The 17,945-nt window shown below is 41.7% G+C and overlaps 1 protein-coding gene across 2 annotated transcripts in view; it reads left to right on the forward strand.

The window, feature by feature from the left end:
• The window catches only part of NPR3 (natriuretic peptide receptor 3), a 76,720-nt gene that overhangs the window by 14,804 nt on the left and 43,971 nt on the right, over positions 1-17,945 (forward strand). For both annotated transcript variants that reach the window (XM_032213464.1, XM_032213465.1), the window contains exons 2-3: positions 922-1,044; positions 11,871-12,037. In XM_032213464.1, the coding sequence (XP_032069355.1) occupies positions 922-1,044; positions 11,871-12,037 (290 nt within the window). The remainder of the gene's footprint in view (positions 1-921; positions 1,045-11,870; positions 12,038-17,945) is intronic.

The following is a 17,945-nucleotide window of genomic DNA, read 5'->3' on the forward strand; positions in this document are numbered from 1 at the left end:
GATTTACCACCACTGGTTTAGCAAATCGTAAGCACTTTAAAATGCCTTTAAGTAACTAGTCAGATCCATGCTGGTCACTATATGAACAAGTGACATCCATTTGGACCTGCCCCTGGTGATCCACAGCTCTTTTAAGGAGATTCCAATGAGATTCCTTTGGGAGGCTGCAGGGGCCTTCAACAGAGAGATAACACAAGCTGAAAATAAGCTGTGCATGGCAGATCCTGGGGAGCACTGGACCATGAGGACAATTGTGTTGTTCCCCAAGGCTTGTGCTCCTTGGGAAGGACAATGAAGTGGCTTTTTTGTGTGGCAGTGATAGTGCTTAGGTTGAAGTCAAGGCCTGGGCCTAAACTTCAGGGCTAGCCTTGTCATTGCCACCAAGGGCTGCTTTTCAGTGTCGCCTTGATGGAAGGGAAAGGACTGTTTCTCGCGTGTGTGTGTGTGTGTGTGTGTGTGTGTGTAAAAGAGGCAGAGACTGAGAGACATGCCAGCAGAGTCTATCCACCTTATTCATTGCCTTTCCTTCTTACCAAACTTTGCCAAACATGGTTGTGTTTTCTAGTCCATCATCTGCTCATATCGCAGGTCCAAAGAATTCAAATTTCTGGAACAGTTCATCTTTATTAGTATTTATTTTACCTTAACGGTTGCATAAAATCAGGTGCTTAATGCCAGTTAACTTAGGAACTGCCATCCTGTAAAACGGTTAGTGAAAGTTGGCCTTTCATTGACTGTTTTTCTTTTTCACATTGAATATCCTGGTCTTGTTGATGTCCTTTGTATAGCCCTGAATTAACAAAAACAAAACAACCAGAGGACCGTCTGTGTCATTGTCTCCAGCTTTTCAGAAATTTGACAGTCTGTTCCTGGTCTTTGAGGAATGGCTTCTTATCTCTGTTTTCCATTTATTTCCACCAGTTGTGATCATGTGTGCCAGCAGTGACGCAATACGGAACATCATGTTGGCTGCACATCGGCAAGGAATGACTAGCGGGGATCATGCTTTCTTCAATATTGAACTTTTCAACAGTTCGTCATATGGTAATGTAATTTCTATCTTCCACTGGATTGCAAGATTTTTCTAAACATGCTAACAATTTTAGTGATGGTGTCAGTTTTTAAGCAAGTCGTTGTAACCTTTCAAACAAGCATGTGAATTATGACATTTGGCAAAAAACAAAAGTAAGCAAGCAGATCCATGGTTAAATACAGTGGAAGTTAATTTTGTTCATGGTTGCTTCCCATGCTGTTTTCAGAAAATTGTGCTATTCTGTAAAATGGTTTACTTTGAGAAACAATTGTTTGTCTGAATTCTCTGTGAGTTCTTATAGCTGAACTAGTCTGGTTGTAAGGTCCTTCCTCGCCAGCCTTCTCAAGAAAGCAGAACTCTTGAAACAATTAACATTTCAGAAGGAACTTTTATTGGAAGAGAGTGATAGCAAAGAGCGTGTAGGCAGGATCTGAAGTTTCCCGCTCAAAAGCGTTAGACTAAACTGCTACAAGCAAAGCCCCTCCCAGTGTCCAGTTCAACATCCAGCCAATACCAAGGTGCAAAGATGTTTTGAGAACCTCAGGCAGAAAAGGTGATAACTGCCATCTCCCACTTGCTTTTGTTTCACTTTTTCTCGTGGTGAGATAACACAGGTGGTTCAGAGCACATTCCTTTCCTCCTAGGATGATCTTGGTCACATTCCTTCCCCTCTCCCTATTCCTCACAACGTACACCAAAGCAAAGTGAAGAAGCCCTCCCAAGCCTCCACCCACCCACCAGCCCACCAGAATGGCAGCGTTCCAGTAGAGAACTATGGGGCCTGATACTGGTTTTGAATGTGCATTACTGTGATGCAAGACACTGCATCACACTTTGATTGACTGAGGCATCGTTTGGTCTTCTTAAACTATATGAGGTCCACCAGACCAGATAAGCTTAACTCCTAGTTAATGGACACAACTTTTGAATTTGCTTGGTAGCAATATGCAAGTGATTTGTGATTGCCTTTCCACTTTTCACTTTAGCCGGTACTCCTGGACTTTCATTGTAGTCTCCTCCAGATGCTAACCAGGCCTGATTCTGCTTAGTTTCTAAGCCAAGAGAAAGGCAGGTGATGTCATCTGCTAGACCCAAGTTAATTCTAATTGATTGGTTAATTAATTGTCATCAAGTCAATGTTAATTATTAGCAACCACATAGATTGAGTCACTCCAGAATGATCTGCCCTAACCTGGCCAAGATTTTTCAATGGGGACTCTGTTGCAATCAAGTTCATCTCTCCTGCTGCTGGTTGTCGTCTTATCTTTCCTTCCATTTTTGCTAACATTGTCGACATCTCAAGAGGAACAGGGGCGCTCTCATAGTGTGTCCAAACTTTATTACCGTAGACTGGGCTTATCATATGTGCCTCAAGTGATAGCTCTAGATTAATTCCACTTGTTGTCCTGTAATGGTTTATGGGAATAACCCTGGGAGACAGTGTTGTGGCCGAACAGCGGCTAGCAGAGCTGGTGGTAGATTCGGACAGTGAAGAGGTTGGGGAGGAACATGGGCCAGTCCTGGAGTCTGGGGAAGGCTCTGATGAGGGCTCTGTATTGGAGGCAGAGAGGGGGCCAGAGCCATATGCCAGTTATCAGTTGCCTTCAGATTCAGACATCAATGAGGCAGATGAACAACTGGAGCCTGTTCCCAGTGTGTGCATGCACAGAGTTGCCAGATGAAGGGAACAGCTAAAGGACAGGGTTGATTTGGGAGTAAGGCCAGATGATGAATGGCCCCCTCCCAGAGGAAATAAAAGAGGAGCCAAAGGGGAGTGAAGTTTGCAGGAGACAATTAGTTCGCTAATTGGTTCATCAAGTTCTGCAGACATTGGCCTGTCAGCTGTCCAAGCCAGATAAGGTCTGTGACTGTAAATCCTCCTTTGAAAGACTTTGCCAGCTGTGAATGAGCAGAATTCACAGCAAATTAATAAAAAGGGTTTTTCCGGGATAAGGAGTTTATTTCATGCTCTTGGGAAGCCTAGGTCAGAACAGACAGGAGGAAGTGATGGTCAGATAACAGGCCAGCAGCTGAGCCCACAGAAGGAATGGGAACATGGCAAATGTCTCAGAAGGGATCCTCCCTAATTTTGTGGAGTATAAAGATGAGAGGGAACAAATGTACCCTCTCAGATTTTCAAGATTCTTTTAATGCAACCTTGGGATAAAGATACAGCTAGTACTTCTGGGTATGTTTCTTGTCTGGACTACCTTGCAAAGTTCCACATATGTTTTAATTTACTTCCTTTCATTTCAGCCAGCTTGGCTAATGGACATACTTCCCAGAAATAATGGGAAACATAATCAAACACATCTTGAGAGCACTAAGTTAGGGAAGACTGTATTTGTATGTAATGAAGCGAACTTTGAAAGTCACACTGGCTACTCATAAAAACCTTGATCAGAAAAAACACCATTTGTTCTCTTCTATTGGCTGACCTCATGCTGAGAATTATAACTATTTCATCCTCCAAGATCTTGTTTGGCTTATGCTTCTTAACTTGCATTACTTAGCTGAGTGTACAGCGAAAAAATGGTTTAAATATTTGAGTTTTGTTTCAGTTTTACTAGTTCCCTTTTTTGGTAGTAAGTTTCAGTGGAATGATACCCATGGTGCAGTTTGAGGAGAAAGGCTTGGTCATTTAACCAATAAAACTTCACTTGAAATAGTGTACTTGCACAGGAATTCCCCAAGGTAGCATGTTTAGATGCAGGAAAAACTTGCCATCTAAGCGTTTGTGTGTGTGTGTGTGTGTGTGTGTGTGGTTTGTGGGTCTTGCAAGTTATTTAATGGACAATGTCCAAGGCTTGACTTTAGTGTTTGGCTTCATTGAAAGTTATTTCTAGGAAGTGAGCTTGTTTGCTTATGTATGTATTTATTTATTTATATCTTATTTATAAATTACCCTTCATTAAAATATATCACAAAAATGTGTGTGTGCATGTGTTCTTGTACATATGTAAATAAATTGCATACCTATGCGACACCATTACTTTGAGTACTTTGCAAAATAAACACCTTAGCAAAAAAAAAAAAATCGTAAAATTAAAAGGCAGTATAAAAATACAGTTTGGTATAAACTTACCATCTTAAAATGTCCGGGCAAATAATAACAAAATGATCAAAGCTGAAATGCTTGAAAAGACTGCTTTAGTTTTGCTTCTGTAGGACGGGTGTTCTATTAACATTTTCTCACAACCAAGAGATGTCAGATAATATGTACCAGCCGAACCATTCTAGTTAGTGGTTAAGGCAGCAAGCTAGAAATTAGGAACCTGGGAGTTGCAGTCTTGCCTTGGATATAAAGCTAGCTGGGTGACCTTGGGCCAGTCATAAACTCTCAGTCCTAGGAAGGAGGGAATGGCAAACAACTTCTGAAATCTTGCCAAGAAGATACTTGTCCAGATAGTTGCCAGGAGTTCAAAAGCAGGCTTGATACCCCAATACTGGCTTAAATATGCTTTAAAGGCAATTCTATATGCCATATGTTCTTGCAGTCCAGCACTAAAGCTACTAGGCCATACTACTATTCCTATGGACCAGGCTAAATAGTTGTCCTGGAGAAAAACCACGTAGCCAAATTACCTGGCAACATTGGTTCCAGGAGTATTCCCGAATTAAGCAGCTGATATTTTTCAACTTAAGGGTCTCTTATCCCAGTCAAATGATTAAAAGTGCTATTTTTCTTTTTGAATAAATAAGCTCAGGTTTTAAAACAATGCTTAGTAAAATATAAGAGAGTCCTTGACTTACAACCACAGTTGGGTCCACAATGTATGTTATTAAGCAAAGTGGTTGCTGAGTGAGTTGTGCCTAATTTTCTAACCTTTTTTTGCTGCAGTCCTTAAGTGAATCATGCCATTAAGCAAATACAGCTTTCCTCCTTGACTTTATCAGAAGCTGGCTGGGGAAAGTCATTAATGGTAATCACATGATCGCAGGAGGCTGCAATGATCATAAATACATAGCAATAGTTAGGCTTATATACCGCTTCATAGGGCTTTCAGCCCTCTCTAAGCGGTTTACAGAGTCAGCATATTGCCCCCAACAACAATCTGGGTCCTCATTTTACCCACCTCGGAAGGATGGAAGGCTGAGTCAACCTTGAGCCTGGTGGGATTTGAACAGCCAAACTGCTGAACTGCAGTGCTGCATTTTAACCACTGCGCCACCTCGGCTCAACATGCCGGTTGGCAAGCACCCAGATTTTGATCATGTGACCAGGGGATGCCGCAATGGTTGTAAATATGAGGATTGGTATGTAAGCTACTTTTTTTAGCGCTGTTTTAAATTGCAATGCTTTGGGTGTTACATGTTATGTCAAGCCATAAACTGGTTGGGTTCACACATTTACCCCCAAAATGGCAAAACATGTTATGATTTAGCATGGTATGAATCCAGAAATGAGTTCTTTAAAATGCTTCTCATTACTGTATACAGGCTGGATTTGTGAGTTTACAAACATTTGTGCATATAGCCTTGCAAGGGATGCGGTGGCTCAGTGGCTAAGATGCCAAACTTGTTGATTAGAAAGGTTGGCTGTTCAACGGTTCGAATCCCTAGCATCGCATAACGGAGTGAGTTCCCGTTACTTGTCCCAGTTTCTGCCAGCCTAGTAGTTCGAAAGCAGGTAAAAAAATGCAAGTTGAAAAATGGGGACCATCTTTGGTGGGAAAGTAACAGAGTTCCCTGCGCCTTTGGCATTTAGTCATGCCGGCCACATGACCACGGAGACGTCTTCGGACAGCGCTGGCTCTTTGGCTTTGAAACAGAGATGAGCACTGCCCCTTAGAGTCGGAAATGACTAGCACATATGTGCGAGGGGAACCTTTACCTCTATAGTCTTGCAAGCTTTGGAGTGAATGCTTTTTCTGAGTGACTGAATGGACGAAAGAAATAGGAATAGTAGCAGAATGGCAGTTGCAATACATGTGTCAGCATGAGTTTGTGATTCTGTAACTAGTGCAATGAGTTCAGGTGGCACATTATTTCAGCAATAGTGCATCTCAGCATTCATTCAACATTTGCATACCTTCCTTCCTAAGTGGTATCTCATGGTCATTCATAATCATGCTCTTTTACAAAAAAATAATAATACATAAATAAAATTCAAAGCATAAAGACAAGATGAAAAAATTCATACCATAAGATTTTGATAGTGAAATTATGCCTTCTGTATAACTGCATGTATTTATCACATGGCAGGCAAGGTTTCCACATCTAGATTAAAGTTATACCTAATAAGCTAAGAACAAACATATAGTTCTGCAATACTAGGACCTTTTGGTTGAGCTTTGCTGCCTGCTCATATGGTCTTCTGTCTTAATAGAAAATAGCTCACATGAAAGAATTTTTGCAATAGCTGCATTGGATCTGCCCATTTCTGGCAGTTGATGTAAGACACAGCTCTGTGCCACATGACAGGCCTTGCTGGTGAGAATTATTTTAATTATGTATTTGATGGATTATAGGGCCACCCAAGTCAAACAATGTGTCTCTGGGCGGCTTAGAGCGAAAAGCAAACAATAAACCAAACAAATAACCACATAACTTTCAAAACCCTGGCCAAAATATAAATTGATGGCCAAACATGATAATTAAGCAGCCCAAAGGGGATTTCATTCAACTGGATCCAAACACCTAAAGAAAAAGCCAGGTCTTAATAGCTTTTCTGGAAGCAAACACAGGTGGGGCTTTTGATGTATTGGAGGTAAGATCATGCCAGAGCACAGGAACAGCCACCAAAAAAGCAACATTGTAAATTCCATGAGCTGACAAAACCTAAATAGCAATAGCAATAACACTTATATACTGCTTTATAATACTTTTACGGCCCTCTCTAAGCGGTTTTACAGAGTCAGCCTATTGCCCACAACAATTTGTGTCCTCATTTTACCGACCTCAGAAGGATGGAAGGCTGAGTCATCAGCCTTGACCCTGGTGAGATTCAGACTGCCAATTTGCAGGCAATAGCAGTAGACTTAGCAGTAGACTGCCGGCAGCCGGCAGTCAGCAGAAGTAGCCTGCAGTACTGCCCTCTAACCACGGCGCCACCATGGCTCATAAAAGACACATCCCGTAGCACAGGGGTGTCAAACCCGATCGCACCACGGACTGTTTCATGACGTATCGGGATGTTTTTAGCCCTTGTGGAGCCGAGGTGGGTGTAGCCTGTGTGGGCCATATGTGGCCTGTGGACCACCAGTTTGACATGCCTGCCATAGCATATCCTTCCTAGGGGGTGAAATGTTCTTCGGAGAAGGAAGTCCCACAGCTTATCTGTTTCTATTCTGTGTAAGCTTTAAAAGTGACAACCGGCAGCTTCACTTGCATCCAAAAGCCTGCTGGAAGCTGATGCAGCTTGTAGAGTAGCTGTGCCACATGGATACAAATGAACTGTGCCCATAACTACTTGTTGTGGCCCAGCAGGAGCCGTTGGAGCTGCCACCAGATTCTGACAGCGAGGGGCCCTATGAGTCGGCTCTGGAAGATGTGGAGGACCCTGGACAGGGTTCCGACTCTGAGCAGGGTGCAAAGAGGCTGGTTGACCGCCAGGAGGCACCAGCCTTGGACCAGTGGGGAGGAGACAAGGGAGAGTGAGCCGGAGGCCAGCAGTGAGTTGTTCCTGGATGCACGCTTGGCAGGCTGGATTGCTGCCAAGCTTTATCTATGTTTATTGCTGCCTGAGTTTGTCTGAGTTGCTGCCAAGATCCTTATCTGTTTGTTTTGCTTGGCTTCCAGCCACCGAGGTTTTGGTGTCTTGTTATTAAAGGACATTCCATTTAAGCTTGTCTCGGCATTCGTTACTAGACGGAGGAGGGGGTCAGAATACTACTTTACCACTGCTTTCTGGGCCAACTATTGCAGTGATGGCTAACCTTTTCTGGACTGAGTGCCCAAAGTGCAAATGCACGTGTGCCCAAACCCCCAAAATGCAATGTGCATGCACCCTGCCCCCATGCATGCATGTGTTCCCCCGCATATGTGCATGTGCCTCACCGCACGTATCCCTCCCCCCCCGCACATGCATGGCAGACACCCAAAGAGCAGCTGGCTGGCGGGAGGTATGCGTGCATGCGCGGCAGAGCTCAACTAGGGCAACAACTTGCGTGCCCTCAGAGAAGGCGCCGCATGCCACCTCTGGCACGCATGCCATAGGTTCGCCATCACAGAACTATAGCTTCTGATTTTGATCTTCAGGGACAAAGAACCCACCTCAGAGAAAGGAAGTGAACCAATGTCCTCCGCTCCCATCTCCCTCAACCAGTCCAGAAGGATGCCATGGTTGATGGTATCGAAGGCCACTGAAAGATCAAGGAGCACCAGGATGGGGAGAGGCACAGCTGTCTATAAAACATGAGCACTGTACTTTGGTGGATCATTAAATCTTTTTGAGCTTTCCATTTAAAAAAAAAACGTGGAGATTCTGCCATGGCCAGTAGAAGTGGTGTGGTAAAATTTCAGCGTTGTGGATGCATCAGAGACACAACTTTCTTTTTCAGCTTGAATGGGGGGAGGGTTTAATGGTCTTTAGAAGTACAGTACAGCTATGAGGAAATAACTTAATTTTCTCCCCATCTGTGTATTTGAAACTAGGTAGGAAAGCAAGGGATTATCCTTGGCTTCATAATAGAACAAGTACTCCATTATCCACACACACATTATCTCTCACACTTACCCTCTCTTGACCTGGGTGGGATAATACTTTGGCAATAGGAACAAATGACTGTTTTTCATACCTGGCCTGCTGATTGTAACCTCAGTTCATTCTGTTTTGACACTGGAATCTTGGTATTTTTAGACGTGTCTGGAGTTTTATGTCCAAAGGTATTAAAGAGACAGTGTGACCTTTTCTCTTAGTTTTTTTTTTTAAGGACACTTTATCCCCATATTAAACTCAAAGCCTCTTCTCTGTTTCTTTCTGATTTTTTTTAAATGCATGGCCATCCACTGGGCATTCCTGTATTTTATTTTGCTTAATGTAGGAAATAATACACAAGGATTTCCACCAGACTGAAGATAAAAAATGGAATCATTTCCTGTTTTTTTCTCTATTTTTTCTTCTTAATCAGAGAAATTTAACTTTATAACCACCCAGAGTTGCCTTTTAGCAAGTTGGGCAGCAAATAAATTAATAATAAATAAATTTTACAAGGTGGTAAAAAAACCCAGGCTTACAGGTCACAAGTTTTGTTCAGGAATTCTGACAGTGCCTAATATTAAATCATCCCATCATTTGTCACTTTTGATAATTCTTTTCTAGTCCCAAAGGATATGTAACTTCCTTTCCATTTATATTTTCTTTTCATCCTGAATTTTCTGAAAATAATTATCTTTCTCTTCTGAAGTCTTTGAACAATTTCTTTTTGGTGTAACTCTTTATTTCAGGAATCCGTATGAATTAATCTCATAGGAGATAATTACAGTTAAGGAACATGTAAGAGCTTTTAATTGCATTGAGGTGGATTGAAGATGCACCAGCTTATGTTAATATAATTAAAATATATTTAGCTGTACATGGATTCTGCTCCTAGAGTTAGAAGGGGGAATCTCTGGCCTATAGGCTGAAGGCCATATAACAGAGTTCCCCATCTAGTTACTTCTTGGTCCATCTTTGCTAAATCCTATCCTATTCACAAAAGCCAGAAAGGACAAAACTAACTCTTCTTCTCTGTATAACTAACAGAACTGAGGATAATTTTTTTCCCCACTGGCTGGTTTTCAGCATCTCTCCCACTGACATGATAAGAAAGTGTTTTAAAGACTAATTGTCAGGGAGAGGGACATTTTCAAATAAAAGAAAGCAGGGCTGGGCTTCCAAAATTGCAGCAATGAGTTTGCTGCCCATTGCTGGGTGGGCATGGACATGGTGGGTGTACCCTAGTCAGCCTCCTGCACCATGGTGGGGGGCATTTTTCACCATCCTCAGGGTCCAGAGGCTTTCCTGGAGCCTCTGGGAGGGCAAGAACTGATTCCCCTGGGCTCCGGAGCCCCTCAGGAGGCCGGAAACAGGCCGGTTTCTAGACTTCTGGAATCTCCAGTAGGTCTGTTTTTCCCCCCTACCTGAGCATCCGCGCGGGCCATGCACTTGCCTGGCATGATGAATGGACCAAGTGGAGACTTCTGGGAGGAGTGAGCAGAGTGGGCGTGGCCATCGAGGGGCGCCATTTGGGGGTTCGCCAAACTGGGCAGAATCCTAGCTAGAAGATTGCCCGAACCCGTGTGAACCCCCAGCAGCCCACCTCTGAAAGAGAGCATGGTTTGAACCAAACCCTTTGAAACATCACCTCTTCCTACTTCCTCACTGCAACTGGACTTTAAAATAGACTCCATTAGTATCAAAAGGAGAGTTTTAAAAACATTTTAATAGCAATAGCAATAGCAGTTAGACTTATATACCGCTTCATAGGGCTCTCAGCCCTCTCTAAGAGGTTTACAGAGTCAACATATTGCCCCCAACAACAATCCAGGTCCTCGTTTTACCCACCTCGGAAGGATGGAAGGCTGAGTCAACCCTGAGCCGGTGAGATTTGAACAGCCGAACTGCAGAACTGCAGTCAGCTGAAGTAGCCTGCAGTGCTGCATTTAACCACTGCGCCGCCTCGGCTCTCAATTAATGTCATTGAGGAGGGCAGTGCAGCTAGTCCTTGACTTGTAACCTTTGTTTAGCATTCAGAGTTAGAACACACTAAAAAAAGGTGATAGTCAGCCTTCGTATTAAATAGCTGCTATCTCCTCACAGTCAAGTGATCTAAATTCAGGCACTTGGCAACTTGCATGTACTTACAAAGGTTGCAGCATCCTGAAGTCATGTGATCACTATCTGGAACCTTGTCAGCTGTCTTCCAACAAGCGAAGTCAAGAGGAGAAACAGATTTGCTTAACAACTGTGTGCTTCACTTAACAACTGCATCAATGGTGGCAAAAAGGGGGTAAAATTGGCATGACTCCCTTAACAGTTGCCTTGCTTAGCAATGGAGATTCTAGTCCCAACTGTGATTGTAAGTCAGGGACAGTGGTGGGTTTCAAAAATTGTTCGAACCTACTCTGTGGGTGTGGCCTCCTTTGTGGGAGTGGCTTGCTGCCCATGTGACCGGATGGGAGTGGCTTGCCACCCATGTTACCGGATATGAAGATGCCAACGACACTTGTCAGAACCACCTTAAATTACCTCACACACAGCACTGGCATGCATAAGAATATGATGTAAACTTGTTTTTTAAAAGGCATCTTTGGTTTGCGTTAAAACAACTTCAACACACGCAATGTTCTGATTGCACCACAAACGCAGTAGTCATCCTTACCTTTCACAGAGGCACTGAGATTTATAAATATGAGCATGATAGTGTAGAATAATCATATCCAAGGACCAGTGGTGGGTTTCATAAAATTTTGGAACCTCTTCTGTAGGTGTGGCCTGCTTTCTGGGTCCACTGGTGGAACCTCTTCTAACCGGTTTGGTAGATTTGACGAACCGGTTCTACCGAATAGGTGCGAACTGGTAGGAATCCACCTCTGGTCAGGGACTACCTTTATTCTAAAGTTTATTGGTGCAGAAGGTGTCTTTGTGAATGGATTTTCTGTGGGGCTGCAGGGAACACTCCTTGGGGACCCTGAAATGGTCCCATCTACTTTACAGCCTGCAGAGATTCACTTGGAGCAAATTCAAGCTTCAATCTGAAATGAGTCTCCTAGCATTTCCCAATATACGTTGCGTCATCAGGTACTTCTTGCTAAGCAAAGCAACGCATGGGAAAATACAGCCAAAGGAATAGAGGGAAACAAGCACTTTAGAGCCCATGGTTTGGAATTGTAAATATTTTTATTTCTCCCTTAGGGAATGGTTCATGGAGGAGAGGAGACAAATATGACCTTGAAGCAAAGCAAGCATACTCATCCCTCCAGACAGTCACACTACTGAGGACATTGAAACCCGAGTTTGAAAAGTTTTCTATGGAAGTGAAAAGTTCTGTTCAGAAACAAGGAATCCATCATGATGATTATGTAAGTACCCGATCAAGGGCATCAAGCTTTTAGCATCTCTAAAATACTATTTAAATTAAACCAGGGGTGACGGTGTGGCCTTTTCTAAACTGAATCAAAATATCTTTGAGTGTTCCCAGAATCTTCTATTAGTATCCTTGCTTTAGAAAATTGCTATTTGCTTGTCCACAGTCATTTTCTTTTTTTATATATATATATATATTTTATTATGTTTTTCATTCTATACAATCACATATTTACTGTGCTTAATCAGGGCATATAACATTGAATAATAAACACGGCCCTCACTTATATAGAAAATGCCCCCTACAATACAAACCCAATATACCACCTTGGCCCACCATACACCCTTTTTCAACCCCCTCCAACTTTCATTCTTCCTTCTCACACACCCCTCTACGCCTACTTCCCCTCCCCTTCTTTCTAACCCTAACCCTGTCACTCCCTCTAATCCATTCCCTCCCTCCCTTCTCCTCCTCCTCTCTCTCACCCTCTCCACCCTCCTTCTTCTTTCACTCGACTCTTTCCTTCGGTATATTTCTATTACCTTCCAGTATATTCGGTTTGTTCTGTTTTCGCACTAACATTAAAAAGCCACAGTATACAAATGCAATCATGGAATTTAACACATATTGTATTTCCCCCCTCCCCCCTCCCCCTAAATCCCCACCTCCCTTCCCTCCCCCCGACTTCCCAAAGACCATACGTGGTATAACTTTTGGACAATCACAGTCTAAAATATCTCTACATTGAGCTCAGCTTCTTACTGTTACCCAAATTTTAAACAATTTAAATTGTTACTGATACTAAGCATAAGCTATCTGGAGTTTCTTAGTCCCATATTTACTTTTTATGTAATCAATCCATTTTTTCCAGTCTCGTTTATATCTCTCGTTTGAATGTTCTTTGAGATATGCTGAAATTTTGGCCATTTCGGCTAAGTTCATAACTTTCAAAGTCCATTCTTGAATTGTAGGTAAATCTTTCTTCTTCCAATACTGCGCCACCAAGAGTCTTGCTGCCGTTATTAAGTACAGAACCAAATTAGTCTCTAGTGCTGTAAAGTCAATACATATACCCAGTAAAAACAACTGGGGGGTGAATTTTATCCTTCTTTTGAAGATGTTTTGCAGGATCCACCATATTTTTATCCAAAATGCCTTGACATTACGACATGTTCACCATATATGAAAATATGTAGCATATGTAGATGCTAAGATGTGAGGTAGTTAAAAAAGTTAAATATCTTGGAGTTAATATTTTAATCTCAAATGGGAAATTATATAAGCATAATTATGAATCACTTTGGCATAGTATACAGTTGGAGTTGAAAAGGTGGGAGAAACTGCATTTGTCCTTGATGGGTAGAATAGCGGCAGTAAAAATGAACATTTTACCAAAAATTTTATTTCTTTTTCAAATGTTACCAATACTTAAAAGAGATGCGAATCTTTCAGAATGGCAGAAGGGTATCAACAAATTTGTGTGGGCAGGAAAGAAGCCGAGGGTAAAGATGAAAATAATGCAAGATGCATGTGAAAGAGGAGGATTGAAATTACCTAATTTAAAATTATACTACGATGCAGTGGCATTATCTGCAATTAGTGACTGGACTCATCTAACTAATGACAGAATTTTGAATATCGAGGGATATGACTTGTTATATGGTTGGCATGCTTACCTGTTATTTAACAAAAAAATGGATAAGAAATTCAAAAATCATATCTTAAGAAATGCTTTATTGCGGGTTTGGAAAAAATATCAACATAAATTAAATAATAATTGCCCATGTGGGCAATTCCTAGACATGCAATTGAAAATATGAACGTAGAACAAAAACACGATAGAACCACCTATAGACAACTTCTTATTTCAGAAAGAGGGGTGTTGCAACTAAAATCTTTAGAGGTACTTAAAGAAGAGAAGGTAGTTCAAACGTGGTTTCAGTATGGTCAACTACAGGCTAGGTGGAAAACAGATCAAAAAATTGGCTTTGTAAAAGTTGAGGATAATTTGTTTAAACAAATAAGAGATCAAAGCTCAATGCATATAAAGAGGATATATAATGTACTAATACAGATGGATTCTGAAACGGAACTGATTAAGGATTGTATGATAAAATGGGCTCAGAATATTGAGGAACCAATAATGCTTGAAACATGGGAAAGAATCTGGGTAAGAAATGTGAAATTTACACAAGCACAAAACTTGAGAGAAAATTTTTATAAGATGTTTTATAGATGGCACCTAGATCCTAAAAAGCTTGCCTCTATGTATCCAAATGTTCAACCTAAATGTTGGAGATGTGGTTCTTTTGATCCACAGTCATTTTCAATAGACTTGCTGTTATCAGTGAGATGGGGTGGGTGGCATAGAAATTTAATAAATAAATACATTTTCTTTATATTTATTTTCTAGAAATAGAACTTCTAAGGTATGAAGTCATGAAGGGTAGAGTCCATAACCCATTGTGCTTTTCTAGTTCCATTTTGTTCTTTGTGTGTGTTTTTTAATTCCAGTGTTACCAAATTTACTTGGGACACGTGTCTCCAGATACATCTGCAAACTTCTCAGTGGTCACTGAAGAACCTGTGCCAGCACATGAATCATAGGGGAGAAACTTACCTGAAACACGCTAGTTTCAAGGGATATGTATGGGGTGGTTTGCGATGAGATGACAGAGACTGCTGGTGCTTTTACAAGAGAAGCAATAAAATGTTTCCTCTTCATTTACATTATCATTGTAACTAAGTGAAAAAAAATTAAACTTAGGGTATCCATGAATGGATTTTTATTCAAATGGAACATGAGTTCCAAATTAGTTTTGATCTTCTGTACATAGATTTAAATCAAACACTTGCTTTTAGGATCAGGCATTCCTTGGTGGATCTCAGCAATATGGTAAAACAACAATAAAGTAGATTCTATAACTCTAGTAGTAGGGGAGAACTATTTTACTCCCCAAGAAGACACCGATGAGTTAATGCATCATGATAAATTACAGTGTGATTTGCTTGTTTGTGTTCTAATGTGTTCCGTGAACTGAGATATTTGTGGTGTAGTCCTGTTAACCATGTATCAAAGATGCTTTTTCAAAACACATTTTGAAAATGTATTTTGAAAAAGACATTTTGAAAATGTATTTTTAAAAAGACATTTTGAAAATGTATTTTGAAAAAGATATTTTCAAAATGTCTTTTTCAAAGACATTTGAAGTCATTTTACTTCTCATCCAATAAGCTTTAATGGTTCCTGGATGAAGTGAAATGTCTTCAAGAAAAAAAACAAAGAAAGTCCAGTTGCCTTTTGAAAAAAATAAACACTTTTGGGACAACCATGACATGGATGACTGAGAACCTCCATAAATATGTTAGCCCTGCCTTAACTTAATACAATATGTGAGCCAGGTCAGTAGGTGTGGGCTATTAGGAACTCAAAGCAAAAGATTGGGAAGCCAAGGGCATAGACTTAGAATCCCTTACTTAAGAATGCCATGCAGAATATCTGATGGAACCATGGAAGGAAATCAGAGCTTGAATGATGAGTTAAAGTGTAGGCTTAAGTGTAGGCTTAAGTGGAAAAGAGATTCTTACAGAAGAGAAATTGTCATTTCAGATGAATAGAAATAAGATTTTAATAAATCAATATTGCAGTGTAATGTAAAATTATTTTAGTAGATAGCATATCAAAATGTTTCTCATGGCAGTAGACAATGTATGATGTGAAAAAGGGACTTCCACATGAAGTCAAGCTGAATTCCAGGTGATGTGATGGACACATCCACATAGTTTTCTTAGCAACAATATGGAAGTTATCTTATTTATCATTTCCTTCTTTGAGGATACTTCTGTCAACTACTTAGCCTAGCTAACAACCTTAGAATTACCTGGAAGTTCTTATACAAGTGCTAACTTTACTTGATATAGTAGGGTTGTGAGTCCAAAGTAAACTAGATGTTTCCACCATTTAATAGCTTCTACAGGTTCCATGCATTATTGGAGCTCCTCTTGTATTCATGAAAATAGAGCAGGGAAATCAAACTCTATTTCATTGAGGGCTGTACTCACGCTGCGGTCATGAAATCTCCAGAACCGTAAAGCCTATAAATTTGAAATATGGCACGTATGTTCCTCTTGGCTACTAGGTGCTCACTTAGAAAGGATTTTTTGAAACAACCTTCAGAGCATTAGTATTTCTTATATTATTATTAACACGGTCTGATGCTAAGGAGTTAGATGTTCTACTCCCCCTCCCAACCTGAAAATAACTCTGTTCCAATGGCCACTTGGACGTGGGTGTGGCCCAGGGGTGGGTTCCAGCAGGCACTACTGCCGTTTTGCTTGTGGACGTGCTGCGCACTGAGCATGCATGCACAATAAATATTGTTTTGTGAAGAAGCAAAAACCAAGATGGCGGTACCTATGGCGCCGCCTGGAGAACCGGTTCAGGGGCGTGGCAGGCCTGGATCGCTGCCACTACTGGTTCAGCTGGTAGGAACCCACCACTGGCGTGGCCAGTGTGTGACTCATCCGGCCTGCAGGCTGGGAGTTTGGAGAGGAGCCTGACGGAGAGAAGGGGATAAGATAGGGGAGGCTTCTGTGTGGCAAGCCTGAGGGGGAGAAGGGGAGAGGAAAGGCCATTTGTAACTACTCATTAATTTTCAAGTTGTAAGTCTCGATTTGTCAAGCCCGATCACATAGTTTCATAGTGGAGCATGGATATTCAGCTAGTACAGCATAAACATTCTCAGTCTCCAAGTTATAGCCCTCAAAGGGACATGAAACAAGGAATGAAAGTAATTAGGTCAAGGCAGGACACAACAAATTACTATGGTACAAACAAGTAATTAACAAGCCTCGCCTTGATTCTAAAAACAGTTTGCACAAACTGTGATTCAAATAAGTGTGATTAGAAGGCTTGGTGTCAGATTTAGATTTGGAATACTGAGGTCAATTTAACTGAGATCCCTAAGAGGACATGCTTGTCAATTGCAACTGTGCCTTCTAAAGAAAAATCAAGGGTTCCCCCCCCCCCAAATATAACCATTTGGCCAATACCTTATTATTAGTCTTTCATCAGACCACAGATTGTGGGGTAGTCAAATCTTGACATTAACATGTTTTTCTGTCACAGTTCTCAGAACGTTCTTTGCTTGTATGCAGAATAAGAACACTGTATTCCTATGTTAAGCAAATGTAAAGCTGATCTCACCTGCAATTAGAGTAGATACCTGTTTTTAGCTCCCTGTGAAGGAGACTTCTTGTATCAATCTCCCCATGTTATCCCTGCTTTGTCAGTCAGCTAACAGTAGACAGAAGATGAATGTTGAACATTATTCATGCTATAAATATGTGCTAGGGGCGTGATGGCGAACCTATGGCATGTTTGCCACAGGTGGCACGCGGAGCCATATCTGACGGCATGCGAGGCATTGCTCTAAGTCAGCTCCAGCGTGCATGCACATGCTGGCCAGCTGATTTTTGGCCTTCCGGAAGGCAGGAGAGGCCATTTTCACCCTCCTCAGGCTTTAGGAAAGCCTCCGGAGCCTGTGGATAGCGAAAAACAGACCCAGTTTGTAAGCAAACTTCTGGTAGGCCCATTGGGTTCTTTTTTCCTCTCCCTAGGCTTCAGGAGGCTTTCCTGAAGCTGGGGAGGGCAAAAAATGGCACAAAGGGCCTACCAGAAATCTGGAGGCTTCAGTGAGGGCTGCGTGTATGCGGGGGGGGGGGGTTACGCATGTGTGTGTGTGTACGCATCAACGGGGGGAAGGCATTGCATTATGGGTGTGGGCACACAGGTACGCACTATCGTGCGCACGTGCACCCTTTTGGCACCCGAGCAGAAAAACATTCGCCATCACTGTGCTAGGGGGGGTCTTTATCTCCATCTGGATCTCCAGAGTTTATGA

The sequence above is a fragment of the Thamnophis elegans genome, chromosome 3 (genome assembly GCF_009769535.1).
Source record: "Thamnophis elegans isolate rThaEle1 chromosome 3, rThaEle1.pri, whole genome shotgun sequence".
Classification (NCBI taxonomy): Eukaryota; Metazoa; Chordata; class Lepidosauria; order Squamata; family Colubridae; genus Thamnophis; species Thamnophis elegans.